The sequence below is a fragment of the Galeopterus variegatus genome, unplaced genomic scaffold, assembly GCF_000696425.1.
Source record: "Galeopterus variegatus unplaced genomic scaffold, G_variegatus-3.0.2 Scaffold1631, whole genome shotgun sequence".
Lineage (NCBI taxonomy): Eukaryota > Metazoa > Chordata > Mammalia > Dermoptera > Cynocephalidae > Galeopterus > Galeopterus variegatus.
The window spans coordinates 319,277-340,830 of NW_007727742.1; the positions used below are offsets into that span (position 1 = coordinate 319,277).

Genomic DNA, 21,554 nt, shown 5'->3' on the forward strand with positions numbered 1-21,554 from the left:
CTCTTCCAAAAACCTCCCACAAAAAAAAAAAAAAAAGGGCGGGGAGAAGGGAGGGGGAGAGAAATCCAGCCCTGCCTTTCTTTCCCGGTGATAGCCAGTGTGGGGCTGATAATGCTGCCGATGCGTTGATGGCTGCCTCGCGGAGCGAGCCCTGCACTTAACTTGCAGCTGCCTTCTAAGCCCGGGTTCCGAGATGTCCACGCCCCGGGTGACAGCCGGCGGGGCGCTGCCCTGTGCTCGGGCGGCGATGCAGAACAGCAGCATGCAGTGAAAGCCTCGCCGCTGCCGCCGAGGAGCAACCTAATGGTGCCTCTGCTTTGTTTTAGTTCATCAAATTTCTACGACTCATTAGGCACTTTCCCCGTGCTCCTCTTCCTCCTCCTTCCGCCTCCCCACCCCTTCAACCCCCACTAGTTTTTCCTTCCTGTCCCTCGCTGTGCAGCCCTAACTCTGGCTCCCGGTTCCCTTTTTGACAGTAACGGCACAGCCAACAAGATGAACGGAGCTTTGGATCACTCAGACCAACCAGACCCAGATGCCATTAAGATGTTTGTCGGACAGATCCCCCGGTCCTGGTCAGAAAAGGAGCTGAAAGAACTTTTTGAGCCTTACGGAGCCGTGTACCAGATCAACGTCCTCCGGGACCGGAGTCAGAACCCTCCCCAGAGTAAAGGTACAGACAGCGCGGGGTGCGCGCGGCGGGGGTCATCCAGGTGTCCAGATGGGCATCGCTGGGCTGCGGGAGCCGCCTGGAGCCCGCAGCCTGTGGGGGAAGAAGGGAGGGCACGCTGGGAGTGGCCGGTGCTGGTGGCCCCAGTGCTCCTGGGGCTCCTCCCCAAGCCCCCACCCGCTGGGACAGGTGGGATGCAGGAGGGAGAGAGAGGAGGGGCCGAGGGAGAGAAGGAGGCTGAAGGCCCCCAGCGCCTCCATCCAGGCGCGTGATTGCTCCCGTGAGGTCACTTTCTAGGCAGCGCAGGCTCTTCTTGGGCGGGGTGGCTGTTTATCGAAGGAATAGTGTTCCTCAGCCTTGCATTTCACGAGCTAACTCTTTCTACCCCTGTCTTCCTCTGGTTGCCTGTGTGATTACGATTGCAGTTCACTTTCTCATAGCTTGTGGGGACCTTGAAATGCCTTATGAACAGTTAGTATCATGCCGCTGGGGGGAGGCAGAAAGGGCTCACTTTTAGGAAGGACATTCATTCTTGGGGGCTAGGTGGGGCTCGTTAAGTCAAGTGTGCCTTCTGGAGCAGGGAGTAGCGCCCTAGCGGCGCGAGGTGGTTAGCACACCTTCAAAAATGCTTGAGGTGTAAACCCTTATCCATGGTAGGATTAAAGAGCGGCTAGGTGGGGCTCGTTAAGTCAAGTGTGCCTTCTGGAGCAGGGAGTAGCGCCCTAGCGGCCCGAGGTGGTTAGCACACCTTCAAAAATGCTTGAGGTGTAAACCCTTATCCATGGTAGGATTAAAGAGCACAATCTGGTGGTTGTTTCTGCCTCCATTTTAAGATGATGGTTATAGGGGTGATGGGGGTGCAGTTATTAAAATAGAGGCCAGAAACCATTGTACCGGGTTGATATTTTTGTGTGCTGGGGTCTCTGTGCAGACTGAATTTTGAAATATCTCCTCTACTGCTACCACTTAGTCTCTTTCACTGTTTTAACCTTGCTTTGGTAATTTTGTTCTTTCTCTGTTCCTGATCTCTCAATTTCTCTGCTCAGAGCTTCTCTGTCTTTCTGTGTGTTTCACAGTCTCTTTTTCTCCATGCCTTGGTATTTCTGTCCAGCATTTTATTTTATTTTCATGTGGCTTCTCGTAAGAGTTCCTAAAAACTCATTGTTTGGCTTGTAAATACTCGTACACTTTAGTTGGGCATGAGAACAGTGGTACATACTTTTCTCTGAGCCTTTTCCTTACTGGCAAGGTGAAAGGATAGGACTAAATCTTTAAGACTTTCACATTCTGTGTCTCTGAGAAATGTTGGGCCAACCTTTGTTCCCTGTAGTTGCTGAGATCTCGTAGGACTTTTGGGAGCCTTTTAAGGAATTTAAGAGCTCCTAGCCAATAATCATTTTATAAAGGTAAACCAACATGCCTTCAGAATATGTTCTTAAGACTCTAGTTTTCTATCTCAGAGCATATCATATAACACCGAGGTTGTTTTAAAAAGCACACAGAATTTTGTCACCACAAACTTGATTTTCCCATACCTTGAAAAGTAGAAAATTAGATGTCTAAAAATTGGTAGAATTAAAAACCCCACAAATAGTTTGAGAACCTTTATTGGACATATTCTGAAACTATTTACCTACATGTTTCCCAAATGGAGAAGATGGGAGTTTGTCTTAATAATTAACTTTAACAGTATGCTGTTGAGGAAAGATGGGGTAATGTTTGGGACTAGAGCTAAGGCATCACCAAATGGGGAAGGGTCTCCCACCCTCTAGAATGTCACCTACAGAAAAAGAAGCCAGAGGCAGTAAACTGTGCTTTAGTGCAATAACAACAGTTTGTCCTTGGCTAGGAAAATATGACTCTAAATTCTGGTTTATTGGCTTTTTTTCACAATGATCTCTGACAAAATAATCAGAGCTCATTTATTGTTATAATGCCTTGTTACTTGCATTTTAGCTTTTGAATACACATGTGTTAAGCTTGGTCAAAAAGACCTTTTTCCCAGTCAAGTAAATAATTGTGTGTGGCCTAGTTAGTCTCTTTTCCCCTGATGTTCCTCTGAGCAACATCTTTACCAGACTATATTTGAGACTGTATATTTTATTAACTTCCGTTAGGTTTTATAGCTAATTTCATGAAAATAGCTTGCAGAAGTCCAGGGTCTTGAAGGGGAAGGGAAGTCCAGTGAAGGAACTAACTTTTTGAGCACTTACTATGTATTGGGCCTTATGTTAGGAGCTTTACATATGTTCTCATTTAGTCCTTACCAAAATCCTGAAATTAGATATTAGTCACATTTTACAGATGAGGAAACTGAGGCTCAGAAAAAATTAAGCAATATAGCCCAGTTTACTCAGCCAGTATGTGACAGAATAGAGACTTGACCACAGTCCATCTGTCTCTGTGTACTACATCATTTTGCCTGTCAGTGAGATAAGACAAAATTGGCCCTGCTCTGCTCCATTCAGGGCTTGGGTTAGAGGCCTTCTTTATCTAAGTGTTTCCAAAGTGAAAGGAAGGAATTTCACCCTTTAAGAGCAGGGTAGGATTTCATTTCTGTCTCCCTGTCAGTGAGATAAGACAAAATTGGCCCTGCTCTGCTCCATTCAGGGCTTGGGTTAGAGGTCTTCTTTATCTAAGTGTTTCCAAAGTGAAAGGAAGGAATTTCACCCTTTAAGAGCAGGGTAGGATTTCATTTCTGTCTCTATGTTTAGTTTTTATACTCGTGGGTTTAGATTATACATCACTCCAACTCATGGTATCATGGGATAGGAGTTACAGATGAAATCATTCAAATCTTACCTTTGGAAGTACAGGTCAATTCCCATTACTGTGAACTCGAAGTCTCACATCAAATATTGCTGAAGTACGTGGGCTGTCAGCCAAAGCTTGAAAGGGTTTTTGTTATACAGACATCTCTGTTGTAAAGGTATTTGTTGTAATGGGATTTGAGCTGTATTATGACATTCCTCTCGGAGGATTACAGCCCTTAGCTGCTTACATATAGAGAGCAACAACTACTGCTCACTTTGTATTGATACCTATGTGTTCATATGTTATCTGCCTGTTCGTATGTAAAATAGGACCCCAAATTTACATGGATTCTGACTCAGTCAGCAGAGTACAATTATCATGTTTTCACAGGGCTGATGTCAGAGTCTCAGAAACTAGTATTATTAGAGGCTCTGCCTGAATTGGTTTAAATGATCTAAGTAAGGCTTTTGGAGTGGTCTTGATTCATTGCATTATCAACATTGATGGATCCAAGGAGAGAGACAAAATTAGGCTATTATCTAATCCAGGTGAATTAGAGTTTTCTCTCACTTTACATTTTATGTTGTTTAGTCATGAGACACCAAAACTTTGTTCTATTTTTGAAATCATGCTTTAAGAATTAGAGTCTAAGCTATCTGTTTCTTCTCCCTGTAGATGTATATATTGACCAAGCAGGGTCAGCAACTCTGGATTATCTGGCTTTGTAAACTATCCCACCTGTTAGAACTTACAAAGAGCATGTTTTATTCACTGGTTATCTGTTGAGTCTATGGATGGTGAGAAATACCACACAGAAGTTAAGAACATGGCTTTTGAAATCAAACAAGCATAAGTTCAATTTCTGGCTCCACCACTTCCTAGGTATTGGCCTTGGGAACATTACTTAATCACATCTGAAATTGGAGACAGTCCTCATAGGGTTGCTGAGGTAGTGAAGTTATGTGCTTTGCACAGAGCTGGACTGTGGAAGGAGCTTGTTAAGCTGGTGATTGTTATTATGGTTGTTATTATTATCTTTACCATCACTATTTTCAAGAGCCTAAGATCTAATAGGGACAATAAGGTAAGTGAACATAATATGAAAGAACTTGAGATAAGAGTAAAAAAGAAATGGGCATACTGGGACTATGGAAGTTCAGAGAAGGAATAATAACTTGCAGCTTACATGAGAAAGGAAAAGATGGTATCTTTCCCAAATCTTGAAGACTATAATAGTACTTCAGTAAGTCAAAACAATGTTGAACATTATAAGTAGATGGACTGGCTTGATTCAGGCATGCAGGTGAGAAGGTGCAGGGCATGTTCTGGAAACTGTGAATTCTTCCAGAGTTCAGAGGAAATGTGAAATACATGAAATGACATAGAAGAGAAAACCACAAAGCCTAGAACTATAGGCAAGGACTAGTTCTTAGAGGCTCTTCATTCTCAGGCTAAAATATTTGAAATTTCTTTGTTAAACAAAGAAGGATATTTTGGCAAAAAGAGGCCAGGAGACTGGTGCAGTGTGTTGATTTGTGTTGAGAGGAGGATGCTTTCTGAAATGAGAATGAAAAGGCAGGAAGCGAGTGGTGCAGATAATGACTGTGGTGGAAGGAAGGAGACTTGATAATAAATTGGGGCAGTGATGGCCAGGAGGTTCTGACTCAACTGGAAGAAGTGGGAAAGTGGTCAGCAGTGGTGGGAACAAGGGAGAGGCATATTATGTTAAATTTTGATTGTGCTGAACCCAAGGTCACAGACAAGAAGCATAAGATATGATTGGAGAACTTGAGAGCATTTCAGAAGAAGGTCAGGGTGGGGAGAAGAATTACAGAGGTATAAGTGGGGGGCTGTGAGTGTAGACTCCCCTTTCTAGTAGTCTGGTCATGAAAGAAAAGAGAGCTTAGGCATGCAGGTTTTTGTTTGTTTGTTTAACCAAGTTATAAGGTGTAGAGCAAAAGGAGATAGTGAAAGTGTAAGGACAGGAATCAGGTTCTTGAAGAGACAGAAGGACAAGCTGAAGATCACATATAGAAGGTGGAAAGATACTTCGTTTGAGACAGCAGGGCAGTTAGGGGGAAGTAACAACAGAAAATTTCAGCATAATAGAGGGAAATAGACTCTCAGTACAGATGCCCTCCGTCTTCTCAGTAAATAGTAAGTTTCTAAGAAGGCTGGGTAGAATTGAAGAGTTAAGAAGAATAGAAAAGTTTTAAAATGACTGCTTTGGAAAATTCAAAAGGGAAAGAATTGCAGAACTGTGGAAGAGCAGAGAAGGCCCAGTTATACTTAGGTTGAGTGGATTTAGAGTGGGCCCTGATGTTTGTGGTTCTGGGACTACCCATCCATGAATGAGCAGAGAGATGGAGTCATAGGGAACCTAGAGTTGGAGGTGACCAAGGCAGATATGGTAACAGGTCAGGAAGGGTAGCAAATGTGTTAGAATATTCTCTGAGGCCTGACACAGGGAAGACAGAAGAAGCAAAATGTAGCTCCTGGTCTGGGAAGTAAAGAAAGAGTTGAGGGGTTAGAGATCAAGGTGTGGTGGAGGAAGGGGAGACATGGAGATCATGTTCACCCCAGGCCGAACTCGAAACTCTTAGGCGGTAGGTAAATTAAGTGCCTTGGGCCATCAGTCTCTCCATATTTTAGGCAATCAAAATTATAATTCGGGATCATGGCATCCTGAAAAAGTATCTTATATAATGAATGTTGTTTACATTTTTCTGAACTTAAGTGGTTAGGTACGGTTACTCTGATTTTACAGGAACGGAAATTGAGTGACTAGGTTAAAGTCATTTAGCTTTGAAATTGGAAGGTAGGCAGGAACCTCAGACCTAGCCTAAGGCCTTGTTGATCCGATTTACTGTCTCTCTTTTGGCGACTTCCCAGCCAAAAGAGAAATAGAAATGGGAAGTGGCTTGTGTTGACCATCACTATGTACCGTGGGCCCAAAGAACAAAACTTCCTTTTTTCTTGAAATATGTTGAGAGGTCATGGCATAACTGCTCTGCAGCTGCAGCTCTTTAGTTCTAAGAGCCCACAGTTTTCTGGGTGAAACGAAAATTCATGGTTCCTTTGGAAAGGGTTATTACCTTTAAGTTTCAAAAGAACAGCTTTGTGGTGGTTACGATACTATTGCTTTTTCATCTTCTCGTTGGTCAAGTGACACTGGGGACTGGCCCTGCTGATCTTACAGTAGAATGGCAAGTTGTTGCTTTCCACCTTAAAGGCATTGCTTCAGTCTTCAAGAATTCGTTAATAAAATCTTTGTTTTAATCTCTCCCCAGTTCAATACAATGGAAAAGTTTTCTTGAGAAAAAGACTAGATGGCCAGGGAGTGAACAGGGAGAGGGGAAAAGGAAAAGGAGAAGGTAAAAAGACACCAAAGCCTAACTGTACTGATTCCAGAATTTGGCAGAGGGACAGCCCTGAATCCAGAAGCTTCTTCTGTGCTATGGTAGAATGAGAGTAGGCCTTGAAGTCAGGAGACTTACGACTGGTGCTTAGTATTGCACACTAGGTTAGAGAGTGAGCCTGAACTTCCTTGCTGATACAGTAGAAATAATACCTACCTCATGGAGCTGTTCCACATACAGTAAGAGAACAAATGTGAATGCTGCTGGTGTAGTCTAAAGAGAGTTGATAGTCTTATAAACTTTATTCTCTTTTTCTTTAAAATGTTAAGAATTTGTGAAGAACACCCTTGGCCTTTTTCTTTTTCTTTTCTTTTTTTTTTTTTTTTTTTGTGACTGGTAAGGGGATCGTAACCCTTGGTTTGGTGTCACCTGCACCCTGCTCAGCCAGTGAGCACACTGGCCATCCCTATATAGGATCCAAACCTGCGGCAGGAGCGCCACTGCGCTCCCAGTGCCGTACTCTCCCGAGTGAGCCACGGGGTCGGCCAGCCCTTGGCCTTTTTCTGAAAGAAATGATGTTGGAGGGGACAGGGTGGAGGTGGAGAGGTTCACTTTCACATTTCATGCCTTTCCTTTCTTCCTGAGAACCTCTGTCAGAAACTTCCCTTAAAGAGTAGAAGTGGACTTAGAGCCCATTTATTTAAAGGATGTCATCTCAAAGTCAGTAATTATGAAAGAATTCAAAACACAGGAAGATGAACCCATGCTATGTTTTAATACATACAAGTAAAGGAAAGGATAGGATTTCTGTCCTAAATTTCTTGAAAACTAGGGTTGCTGCCCTCGATTTTCTGGGACAGCCCCAGTTTTGGTAGAACTACCTCAGTGGCCCACAGGAAGGATGCTTTCATACTGAATTCATTTTATGTCAGCACAAATATCTGTTAGTTATTACAGCATCCTTTCGTTGTTGGCTGCCCAAGGACCCACAGGATAAATATAAAATGCGGTCAGAATTTCTATATTGATGTAGGCAGGGATCCTTATCACATCTTAGTGAAAGATGGATTTACTAGTTATATCCTATGGTTATATTAAAAGACTTAACAATTCATTTTTTGAAATGGAGTTTTTAATTATTTTTTCTTACACAGACTTCACCTATTGAGCTGATTGAGATAAAAGAGGGAGAAATGTTAAATAAGCCTCTTTTAACTTATAGCAAGAAGGAATCCCTTTAAATATTTCATACTCTGGTGATGAGTGACTGGACTGTGTCTGTTCATCACAGCACTGAATTTTTGTTACTTATATCAAAGGGTATAATTTCTTATACCCCTTACATATTATATATATATATATATATTTAATATATATATATATATTCTACTGTGGCAGATAATATCTACCATGGATACATTTTGATCCTTACATCTCTGGAGAGAAAAAGGAAGAAAAGAAAGGAGGGAGACATAGAGGACCCACAGAGAAAGCCAATATCAAAGAAGAAAAGAAATTACTCAAGGCTGCTTTTAGCCATTTTGTTTTCTTCTCCTCGGTCTGGGACATTAAGACTTTGGCTAGTCCCTAGTCATCTATCCCCAGTAAATAGCAGAAGAATAAAGAAAATAGGCTTTGAACAAAAGCCTATTTTTTTGGTAGAAATTTGACATGAGTAGTAAGTCCAGGGCTTCATGGCTTCTATCTGTTTGAATCCCTCCAACACACATTACGGGTTGATTGGAGAAGCAAAGCCTAGGTTATCCAACAATTTGCATTTGCCATTGAGTGCGTTTATAGTTTGCCTGCCTACAGGCCTCATTTGCCTTTTTATTTGCACCCAATGAGATTTCCACACATTACAGGTGTTCTGCCATCAGTTACGTATTATTCTAGGTTGGATCACCATACTGCATTTTGAAACCAGTCCTGTGGAAATGAGAAGTCCAGTTTCCTAGCCAGAAAGAGGCTTTCTCTACAAGGTGATGCTGTTAGTTATTCTGAGACATATATACATTGTCTGACAGCTGCCTCAACATGATCTACCCTCCCTTACTCACTTTTGCTCCAAAGACCCCATATAATCAAGCATTTGGGTTGAAAGGTTTACTTTCTTCCTCTTTCAATCTTTGCTTCTAATCAAAGTTTAAAATTAACCATAGTTAAGTTAGATTTTAGAAGTGTTTAAAATGATAGCATTAAAAAATAAATAAAATTATTGCATACCTTTTGAAGAAGTTTATTTAATCATTTCAACCATGGTAAAATGAGAAATACCATCAGTATAATTAGTGCTGCTTTTCGTATCTTATGATAGTAGATTCTTAAAAGACTGAATTTTCATCCTTGGACATATGGCTGTAGATGCTAACAAAATTTAGACATTAGGTCTCAGGTTGTTTATTCCTCACGCTAATTTTACTGATCCTGAGTAAAATTATCATCTATCTATCTATCTCATGCTTTGTTTTCCAATATTGGCTGGCCAAACCTTTTACAAGAACAATTCTCCCTCCAGTTAGACATAGGCATGCCAGGGTGTACCACTGTGAATAAATACAGAACAGTTATTATGATCTTCAAAACTTTTGGAATCTAAGAAGGGATGGAAAGATAATTGGCCAAATGGGAAAAGTGGAAACTAGGCTAAAATAATGATTTAGCAACAGATTCATATGAACATATGGGTTCATATGTTCTGGTAACAAAAATGATGATAGTATGTTGGCTTCCAAGATAATTGGTCAAGAGAATTTAAAAATGTTCTGGCCCAAACTGTGAAATATAGTGAAAAATCAGTTAGGCATTAGGTCATCTCAGTGATATATTAGAAGTAACTCTAGAGATACTTGCAGTGAACTACACCATTTAGATATATTAAAGAATCAGGCTCTTCAGATGTGTGAAGATATTTTCAAATTTGCCTTGATGAGTACATGCTACGGAGAAAGGAACACAGAAAAAAAGACATACGTGAGGTGATGGGTGATGATGTGCATGGATTTCTCAAGGCCTCTTTTCCCGAGTCACGTAGACAGGCACATACAGACAGCAAGCTAAGAAGCAAGTTTTGCTATAAATGGAAAGGGAGCTATTTAGCCGAACAGGGGAAGGTTATAATGGTAAAACTAATGGGCAGGGAGAATGGCGATGGCAATTGAAACACCACAGGAATTGGTATTTAGGATCAATATTTTTTCACTCTCTATGTAAATGACAGAGATGTCTCTAATCCAGATCCACATTCTGGTGTTAATTCAAATTGGAGAAACTCATAAAACATACTTTGGACAATGATGAGTTTGAAGAATAAAGGAATATAATTTCTCTGTTTCCATTAGAGGATCATAAATTGGAATTAGAGAAGAGAATTAAAGGATTGAAAGACAATATTCACTCACCATACTCTTTAACTGACCCAGAATCTGATCATTATAAAATATGTTGGGGTCTGTTAGGCCTTAAGTTTATGTAGGACAAAGTCTGCAGCCTAACCGCAATATTCACTCACCATACTCTTTAACTGACCCAGAATCTGATCATTATAAAATATGTTGGGATCTGTTAGGCCTTAAGTTTATGTAGGACAAAGTCTGCAGCCTAACCGGCATATATGTGGATCAAGACCTATCTCTTTACAGTAGCTTTTAGTGTCGTCTGCCGTGTTTATAGTCTCTCACCAGCTAAGTCTATCACCTGCTGCTATTTTGTTGTCTTCTCTTTAGTTTTAGTTAAAAAAATAAAATGTTTCCCAGACTACTGTAGTTTAGTGGAAACTGCATCTCAGACATGTAGAGAGGAGCATAGGAAACAAGGCCTCTGACAAGCTAGTGGTCAAAACTGCCCCCAAATGCTGAACATTACAAATGACGGTACCCGACACCAGGTGTTAAGGAACAGGTAATTCACCATCTTTCACAAAGAGCTTTTTAGCTCCTATCTAGGCCACTGTGCCCAATATTAGGAAAAGTTATTGAAGATATATCAAGGAGATAGAAGAGTTCCAAAGGAGAGCAGCATGAATCACAAAGGTCTAGGAAGGTGAACCCATATGGAAAGGTCTAGAAGGTTAACTTAAAAGGCGAGAATGAAAAGGGAGAAAGGCTGTAGCAAGACATTAAAAAGAGGGATTGTGCTCTCAGAAAAAAAAGAGAGAATATGATTGAAGTTTTGAAGATGCTAAAGTGCAGAGTGAGGCTATATTTAGATAAGCTCTTTCAATTAGTGTTAAACCCTGAAATTCTGCTGCTTGTACTTAAAATGTTGGAACAGCAGGCACAGTGTAGAATTTGAACCAAACTTTTACACAGAAGAGGTGGTGAACTTAGAGCATGTTATGAAAGTTAAGGAGATGGTGGGGGCAGGCAGCTAAGCTAGCAGTCCGCAGGAGTGGACCTCTGGCTAGCTCTTTCATAAGGCTTAATGCATAGCTCTTTTGTAACAGTGATTTGGAGCTTAGGGTAGCCTTGAAAGCCCTGGGTCCTATTTATATAATGTTGAATTTAATGTAGAATAGAAAAGATGAAGGGTGTGGCCCGGAGAGCTCACAAAGTGTTTGCCAGGGTACCAGTCACGTGGCAGTGAACATTTATTAGTACATACCTACTGTGTACAAGGTGGTATGCTTAATGCTGAGAATATGAAAATGAATAGTCCATGTTCTTTGCCCCAAAGGAGAGAAAGAATTGTGGGTATTAAAAACAGGACTGCCATAGTTCTTTTGAAATGTAGAGCCAGCTTTGGGTTACCAATGTCCTGTGTGTGTGTGTGTGTGCATGTGTGTTTTCTCTTCTGGAGAATGCCCCATCCCCCCAAAAGCATGAGATTCCTATGCTATTCATATACAGAAGAAGAAAATAGAAGTGAGAGTGTTAGGGGAACCAAGGTCATGTGATAAGAGTCTGATGTTTTTCCTTCCAGTAAAATGCCCGTATCTCTTCTTTCCCCTTTTCTTCATTTTTAGTTTTCTTTCTTCTTTCCCCTCCCTGTCAAGAGTGTTAGGGGAACCAAGGTCATGTGATAAGAGTCTGATGTTTTTCCTTCCAGTAAAATGTCCGTATCTCTTCTTTCCCCTTTTCTTCATTTTTAGTTTTCTTTCTTCTTTCCCCTCCCTGTCAGGAGTTTAGGACAAGAATAGGCAAAAGTTTCACTAATGAACCTTTCTGAGGATTCTCCATTAAGTCCAAGGATATGAAGTTCGCCCGCCCTCCTGTTAGCATAACAAAAGCATCAGTAATGAGCAAGCTGGCCCTCAGTACCTTTTTTCAGTGTTAACATTGTTTAGTGCAGGGTCCTGGAAGAACTGCCAGCCTCTACCTGATGGATCCAGATACACCTGACACTAAACAGTGACTGATAGTCTTAACCCTCATAAGAGGTATGTGTGTATATTTGTAAAACTCGCACATGGTGGGTTTTAAACTTTGTGGTAGCCCAAAGTTAATTTCTTTCTTTGAATGCCATTTTTTCAAATGGATGTGATACTGCCTACATGGTAGGTTTCTGATGAATAAATTACTTACAAAATGTTGGCTATGAATTGCCGAGTGCAGTGCCTGGCATGTGGTGGGAACTGAATAAAGAATTGTAAGTAGTGCGTAGTAGATATAGTAGAACAACACAAAGATGAAAAAATAGCAACACTAACGGTGTCTGATTTTGTAAGCTATATGTATTAGGAAGGGTTTCCCAACATTTCTGTTTAGGGAAAACTTCTGATGCTTCTTTTTCAACTAGGTTGCCAGAAAAGAATATACATATCTTAAATAAGCCTTATATGGGAAAGGGAAGGATGTGGCAGAATGAGAAAGGGGAGGAGTAGTCAATAAAAATCAATAATCTCTGGGGGAAGAGGGCCTGCTATAGATTCCAAACCTAGGTGATTATTCAGAGTTCCAGATCTAGTGTACCTGGCCTTGAAGACAGCAGACTCCTTCAGAATAATTATATGTCTGATTATCTTGCTTTGGCCCAAATTTCCATGGATATCCTCTAATAACCATAGACCTTATGTTATATTGCTCAGCATATTGCATAGTGTTTAATATTGTACTCTCCTTCATTTGGGGGTTTTCAGATTTTGATTTGTCTTTGGCAGACAGATCTTTCTGTATGATTTGTTCAAAGTTGACATTGCAACTAAACTACCATCAACAAGGTGTTACTTTTGAGTTATTTTTCAACATTCATCGCAGTTCTTTCATTCCCTTTTATATAGCCTCTACACTCAGTTTTGAAAATGTTGGATTGGCACTAGAGCAGCATTCCATGACCACAAGCAGAGGACGTTTACTGACTTTCATGGCAGGAGTCTCTAAGCATCCTGAGCTAAACATCGTCAGGAATATCATTTTTCAGAGAGGCCGGTTCTTTACCCACACCTACACCCTACCCATTATCATGAGTGGCTTCAGAAGCCTATATAGGGTAGCTCATTTTGCACAAAGAATTCTTAGGATAAGAATTAGAAGAGTCACAAGTTTGAAAAGGAAATAAATGTGAAAATTTTATTACTAAGCCATCCTTTACACGGGGACTTACATTCTGTTTTGTACAGAAGTATTATAGTAATTGATAACAATTTTGAATAGGTTTTCTTACTGTATTATGTAGTTAATGAAACACAATAAAAGAAATGAAATTTTTCTTTTTCACTTTCTGTGTTGCCTCTTAGAGATTATCCTTCAAGTCAGGTTAGCTTAAGTTGGGTGTTTGGTTTTTGTTTATATGTGCAAATTAAAATATATATATATTCGGTTATTAAAAAGAGGATGTGAACCAAAACGTCTGCATGAGTTAAGAAAAATCAATGAGAAAATACATTGCTTAATTTGTACCCTCCCCTGCTGTGCTGGAAACATGCTTTTCCTTCACACTTGCATTAGGCAGGGAGAAAACAGACCGTCCCAGTTTCACTATCCTGATTGAATTGAATACCTCAGCAGCGAAACAGGAAATAGGGCCTTAGTTTTTAAATCCTCTATAAGATATTCGTGGGTTATCCAGGTAGATAGTTACACTTGTAATAGAATACCACTTTGCCCTTTCTCTTCAGGATTCAACAGTGACTTGTTCATTGTGGGTGAAGACGCCAGTTAACCCAGGAAAGGCTCAAGAGGGCCTTTCTCTGCTGGCTCTGCCTGAAGCATTCTCCCTAATACTGTAACGGTAGCTTATGAGAGCACTGTGGGCAGGTGCAGCCTCCATCCGTCCCTCAGTGACATCAGCATGTCCTGGTGGTGGTCTTGGAAGATAACCACTGTGTGGCTAAATAAGCCACAGTCTAGATTTGAAAATGAAAATATTCCTCTCAGAACTGCTGCCATACTACCTGCCCCATTCGGGCTTGCTTCAGTCCGACTGAGTGAGCAACCTGGTCAGGCAAAGAAAGAAATGCAGTGTCCATGCCTAGTCCTCTCTCCTCTTTGCCAACCAGGCTGCTGAGTATAATGCTCTCTTTGTGAAGTGGACATCTGTCTAATGGGAACTGGACTGTGACCACCAGTTCATTTTATAGAGGCCACCATACAGCTGCCAGATGGTGATGGGTTCTAGCTGTTTTGCAAGTCCAGTATGGGTTGTGTTCAGCTCTACGGGTGCAAAACATGGGATCCTTCCACCAAGCCCACGTCTCTGAAGAGCAACTGATTCCAAGAGCCAGGGCTTTGCTCTAATCTCTGTGAAGGAAGAAAAAGACTTAAGGAAAGGTAATGAATAAATTAAAGAAACTTTTTAAACCACATCTTTTAAGTCTTTCCTTTCTACCTAATTGCACTCTAATCTGTACTTAGGAGTACAGTTTTTAAGTGGGACATGTCAGGCTTTTATGTCATAGATTAAACCCCAAGGCAAATAAATTTGTGACAGCTTAAGAGGCAGAAAGAAGAGTCTTCGTCAAATGGCAGAGTTTGATTGTTTAACCCAGTCTAATCATTAGTTGGAGGGCCTGCCACAGTCTTCAGGACAACTAGAATGTTCAAGAGATAAGAGGCCTATCACTGCGGCTTTCTCTTTTCCCACATTAGCTGAAGAGCTGCGTGCATATACGTAAAACTATTGGTCGGCTGCCCTAGCAACACAGAATGCTGTGTTGACACATATTTCATCACATGTTTGCAATGAAAATGCTGTATTTTTAGAACACTTCAAAGTCAGGAAACCGTTAAACCATATTGCATCCTCTCTTTCCCTCCCACCACTTCCCCCACACCCCCAGGAAAATTACCCCCATTTTATAGAAGAGGAACGTGAGACAAAGATTAAGTGGTATTTTGAGCAATGCTGATAATCCCAGGGAAAATGATTCATCTACTCTTAAAAATTACTCCGAAGGATGTGTTAGATTTTAACACCTCCACTTCTTTTACCTACAATGTGTGATCCATATGACCTTAAATCTAAGCCTTAATATTGTATGTAGAGTTCAAAAGTTTCCCATTTTCTTTCCTGGCATTCATTCAAATATAAGTAGGTACATAATACCATACTGTGAAAAAAAAAAGAAGAAAAAGAAAACTCAAAGCTCCAGGCACACTTTGAAAATCTTTTGGAATTTATAACACATTTGCATAAGAATCTTTCACGCAACTAGCTTACATTGCTTGTTAGAAGACTGTCTTTTGTATCTCTGAAATTTCTGTGCCTAACTCAGTGCCTGGTATGAAGTAGGCATTAAAAATGAGCTGCAGCTTGAATGAATGAAGTAAATGCTGCCTTTCTGTGATCAAAAACCCAACTTACCTATTTTTACAGAGTTACTACTGAGCAGCAGAGAGATGCTTTTGTGTATCCTTAGAACATGTTTTGAGAGCCTTATATGCCAGGCAGTGCGCAGTGTCTCAGGGATACAAAGACAAAACATGTGGCCCAAGTCCACAGGGACCTCAGAATCTGTTGGGAGGGAGGTAGGGTATACAAGTGTGTGTGTATTGTTGGAAGAGAATCTGTAACATTCTTCCTTTTTTTTTTTTTTCACCCCCCTAAAAGTTCTCTGACCCAATAAAGTTTAAGAAAAACTGCATTGGGCCGGCCCGGTGGCGCACTGCTACAGTACACCGCTTGGGTTTTTTTTTTTTTTCACCCCCCTAAAAGTTCTCTGACCCAATAAAATTTAAGAAAAACTGCATTGGGCCGGCCCGGTGGCGCACTGCTACAGTACGCCGCTTGGGAGTGCGGCGGCGCTCCCGTCGAGGGTTTGGATCCCACATACAGACCGGTTCCCGCTCACTGGCTGAGCGAGGTGCGGGCGCAGCACCGAGGGTTGCGATCCCGTTGCCGGTCCCGGTCCAGTACGGGCGCGACACTGAGGGTTGCAATCCGTTGCCGGACACGAAAAAAGACAAAAAGGAAAAAAAAAAAGAAAAACTGCATTGTACAAATAGGGAGAAAGAGCATCAGAGTTGTCCAACATGTACAGTGTCTTGCCAGGTACATGCTAAAAATCAAGTCTTGAAATAATAAAGCTTATTAGGTATTGGGAAGGTTGCACGCACCCTCAGTGCCCAGCACAGTTCCAAAACAAAACACATTCACTCTGCTTCCAGTCACAAGTCAACTTTTAGCACCTTCAAATATGCAGGGCTGAGGTATTTCTTACATGAGGCCCTGTAAGTATTTATAAGCCTGTTTAGAGTCCCCAGTCATTTGGAGCCAGAAGGAAAAAAAAAAAAAAAATGAGAGTGAAAGAGTTTTATAAATTGTTAAGACTTCATACTGACGTGAGGCATGATGTTTGGGTATATACTTTTCCTGGTTTGGGTTCATCTCCATGCCATGTTTAGATTTTGTTTACTCTTTGCCTATGGATAAAATACCAACTTTCAATTAAATAGTGATGGACATGGATGGTGGTGGAACTGAAAGGCAGCTTGGTGTAGTGGTTGAGACCAGGGCCTTGGAGATAAAATGCCTGGTTTCTGATCCCTTCTCGGCCACCTCCTGTCTTTGTGACACAGAGCAAGATACTTGACTTCATGCCTCAGTTTTCTGATCTGCAAAATGAACAGGGTTGTTATGCAGATTAAGTGAGATCATATATGTAGAACACTCAGAAAAATGGCATACTGTAAGATGTTGTTACACCCAGTCTATGCCAGCTCAGAAAACTGAAGTACACAGAAGTTAAGTGAGCCATTACAGTCTGACGTTGTGTCCCAGCAACACCTCTGGGTATAGTGTAGATTCGCAACAAATCGGCCTTTCAGTAAAAGTAGTATCAGTCCTCAGTGGCATTGACAATAACAGTAATAATAACTAATATTTATATAGGTACTTGCTGTGTGTCTGGTCCTATACTAAGGGCTTAATAGACATTATCTTGTTACAACGTATATCCTCACAACAGTCCTTATAATATATATAATATATAATATATATACTATTTATTGTGCCCATTCTTCAGAGAAGAAAACTGAAACTTACAAAACTAATACATCAAAGTAAGTGGCAGACTTGGAATTCAAACTTAAGTAATTTGTCTATAGAGTGCCTGCTCCTAACCATTACATTGTTCTGGTTTTATAGTATGAAACTGGGCATGTCTCTATGCCTGATGTCTATAATTGTTATACTGAAATTAGCCATTTCATTTCAGAATGCATATTCCTTTTGAATATGAGTTGTCTTTGATATCTCTGTATTCTTACCACTTAGCACAGTGTGTGGTAACCAGTAGGTGCTTAATAACTTTTGTTGAACTATATTGAATTACTCCCTGAAAACTCCTTGCATTTCTTACTTCTACGCTATACCATTTCTTCTACCTAAAGGTATTGTTTCTTCTTCCGAGTTCTGATTGTTTATATCCTGGCCTTTCAAAGTCTAGTTCAAAGTCTAGTGCATAACTTCTCTGTACATTTTGCACTAGAAATACACAATAAATAGTATTCACCTCATAGGATTGTTGTGAGAATATATGTTATAACAAGATAATGTCTATTAATTTCCTCCTGGACATCCCATCAGAGAGTAATCTCCCACTCCACTGAAATTCCTATGACATTTTGCACCCCTCTCTCTGTGCACAGTGTTTTCTGTGTCATGTTGCATTTGTGTATGTACTTGTCTTATTGAACTTTAAACTTCTTGCAATCAGAGGCTATTTTAGTCCACTGATGGACCTTGTAGAACATCATAGAACTTAATATAGTGCCTTAAAACAGTGATAAACATTTGCTGATTGAGTGAATGTAAAAAATTCGAGAGAAAGGGATTTTTTTCCCCAGCAACTTATTCATTTTTTCTTCTTTTTCTTTTCATGACACATTGAATTAGAGTGCCCTATTGCATTCCTGGTTTTGAATCAGCTGGTGGGCACTCTATGGAGCATGAAAAAAATATTGTTTCAACTGAAGCAACGGAAGTAAGAGAATCATTTTAGGGTGTCACTGTAGTGTGAAAAGCTTTGACATTTAAAAGAAAACAAGGAAGGAGAAAAATAGTTCTCCCTGTAGTTGGAACCGACAACCAATCTTGCCAGCAGAGGCGCCGAGCCCTCTCAGCAGCATGCTCCACTGAAACCCCGCCAGACTTACAGATGTTTTCTTGGGCTCTGGTGGGAAGAATCACACTGCAGTTCTTAGGAACAATTCTATTCTGGCAGAGACTGATGTCCCAGAGAGTGGGCAGCAAACAGAGATGACTTCATAGGCCTTACCCACTTCTAGTTCCTTAGATCCTGTGGTGTACGTTGCCTTTTTCCTCTTTCATACATCACTCTATTCACTTACAACCTTTTTATGAGGCGGTGAAAACTCCACTTAGCTGAGTGCATATTTGGAACTCCGTATGATGATGATACACTTTGTCTCTGGTTGTGATCCTAGAAGTTCCCAGAAGGTCATGTGGAGGTGAATGGAACTCTTCCAGACTTGGATTTTCTTCCTTTCAGGACTCAGATTATAAGATGGAAGAAAATTTATTTTGGGGGGAGCAGAAAGGAAATAGACTCAGGGGGAATAAGGAAGAGGTATGAAGTTGAAATAAGAGTGGAGATTTTAAAGGCTGCTATCTCTTGCCTCTTATGTCTCCTCCCAGGTTTTAAATTGCCCTTTGGAATAAGATGTTCTGCCAGCATACAATGTGTCCAAAACTGAACTTATCTGCTCTTGTTTCAGTTGCCCCTCTTGCTGTTAATGGTCCCACCTTCTCTAATCTCAGAATCTTGGGGTTATCCCTGACCTTTCCTTGCCTACTCATCCAAATCTTGTGAATTTGAATCTTTTGTATTCTTGTAGACATTTTGTCCATTCCTATTACCACTTCCATTTGTACCACTTTCTTAGAATATTGTAGCAGACTTTCAAATGGTCTTTTCTTTTTAACAGCTTTATTGAGGCATAATTGACGTGAAGTAAACTTCACGTACTTAAAGTGTAAAATTTGTAAGTGTAAACATATATGTATATCTGTGAAACTGTCACCACATTCAAAATAAGCAACATATATCTATCACCCCTAAAAGCTTCCTCAGGCTTTTTTGGAATCCTGTTTCCCCTACCCTCCAACCACTGATCTGCTTTCTTTCACTGTATGTTAGCTTCCATTTCCCAGAATTTTATATAGCTTCAATCATGCAGCATGTACTTTTCTTGAGCTGGCTTCTTTCGTTCTACATAATTTATTTCAGCATTCATTATCAATAGTTCATTTTTGTCAAAAGTTCATTCCTTTTTATTGCCGAGTAGTATTTTGTTGAATTGATATACCACAGTTTATCAGTTCTGTTGGATGAGCACTTGGGTCGTTGCCAGTTTTTGACTATTACAAAGAAAGCTGCTATGAATGTTCATGTACAAGTATTTGTGTAGAATGTGCTTTTGTTTCTCTTAGCTAAACATGCAGGAGTGGAATGGCTGCATCATATAGTAGGTTCATATTTAACTTTTCAGGAAACTGCAAAATTCTTTTCTAAGGTGATTATACTATTTTACATTCCCACTGCCAGCGTCTGAGAGTTTCAGTTCCTCTACATCCTTGCCAACACTTGGTATGATCAGTCTTTTTAATTTTACCCTTCTATTAAGTGTACAGTGGTGTATGTCATTGTGGTTTTAATTTTCATTTGCCTGATGACTAATGATGCAAAGCATATTTTCATGTGTTTATTTGATACCTGTGTATCTGCTCAAATATTTTGCCCATTTTTTAATTGGGTTTCCCTATTGTTGAGTTTTGAGAGTTCTTGATATGCTCTGTATTCAAGTTCTTTATGAGATGTATGTTTTGCAAATATTTGCTGTCAGTTTGTTTTGTCTTTTCATTCTTTTCACACTGTATTTTAAAAAGCAGACATTTTTAATTTTGAGGAAGTCTTATTTATCAATTTATTCTTTTACTGATTGTGTGTTTGGGGTTTTGTTTTTGTATTCACTTAGTATTTTTTTTTATTCTTTTATTGAAACAGAATTGATTGTGTACAGCCATGGGGCACAGCATTGAATATCAATACCTTTGTGCAATATGTGATGCTCAAATCAGGATAATTAGTGTAATTAACATTATACAATGTAATAATTTTTGTGGCCTTTTACCAGTTTCTCACCAAAACAAACAAAAGAATGAAATTCTGTCATTCACAGCAACATGGATGAACTTAGAGAAAATTATGTTAAGTGAAATAAGCCAGGAACAGAAAGAGAAATACCACGTGTCCTCATAAGTGGGAGCTAAAAAAAATAATAATAAAAGAAAGATACAACAGTCACAGTAATTCATTGAACTTTCAGAAGGAGAGAACAGAACTGAGGCCACCAGAAGTGGGAAAGGGGAAGTTGGAGAGGGGAGGTTAGGGAGAAATTGGTAAAAGTCATTTTATTTTATGTAAAGAAAACCTAACTGAAGGTCACAAAGGTTTCCTCCTATATTTTCACCTAGAAGTTTTATTGTTTCGGGCTTTATGTTTTGGGCTGTGACCTATTTTGAGGTAATTTTTGTATACAGTGTGAATTATTTACTGAAGTTCACTTTTTGCGTGTAGATATTCAGTTGTTGCCACACTATCTTTTGNAATAATAATAAAAGAAAGATACAACAGTCACAGTAATTCATTGAACTTTCAGAAGGAGAGAACAGAACTGAGGCCACCAGAAGTGGGAAAGGGGAAGTTGGAGAGGGGAGGTTAGGGAGAAATTGGTAAAAGTCATTTTATTTTATGTAAAGAAAACCTAACTGAAGGTCACAAAGGTTTCCTCCTATATTTTCACCTAGAAGTTTTATTGTTTCGGGCTTTATGTTTTGGGCTGTGACCTATTTTGAGGTAATTTTTGTATACAGTGTGAATTATTTACTGAAGTTCACTTTTTGCGTGTAGATATTCAGTTGTTGCCACACTATCTTTTGGGCACTGAGCCCTTTCTCTGGTGATTGCCTCTATACCTTTGTCAGCAGTCAATTGTCCATATGTGTGTCAGTTTATTTCTAGATCGTCCAGTCGATTGCATTGATCGTATTTGTCTATCTTTACATCAGTACTACATTGTGTTCATCATTATAGCTTTATAACAAGTCTTGCAATGAGATACTGTTAATCCTCCAACTTTGCTCTTTTTTGTTTAAAGTTGTTTTGGCTATTCTGGGTTCTTCGCATCTCCATATAAATTTTAGAGTCAGTCAGACAGTTTTTACGATAAAAGCCTGCTGCAGTTTTGATTGGTAATGCATTCCATCTGTACATCCATTTGGATAAAATTGACATCTTAGCAATACTGAGTCTTCGACCCTGTGTAACAGTGTATTTTTCCATTTAATGACTCTCAGAAGTGTTTTGTAGTTTT

At 40.0% G+C, this 21,554-nt stretch overlaps 1 protein-coding gene across 2 annotated transcripts in view; it reads left to right on the forward strand.

Moving 5' to 3' along the window:
* Positions 1-21,554, forward strand: part of LOC103594831 (CUGBP Elav-like family member 2) — a 296,489-nt gene that overhangs the window by 240,793 nt on the left and 34,142 nt on the right. For both annotated transcript variants that reach the window (XM_008578108.1, XM_008578107.1), the window contains exon 2: positions 477-673. In XM_008578108.1, the coding sequence (XP_008576330.1) occupies positions 496-673 (178 nt within the window). In that variant the 5' untranslated portion in view covers positions 477-495. The remainder of the gene's footprint in view (positions 1-476; positions 674-21,554) is intronic.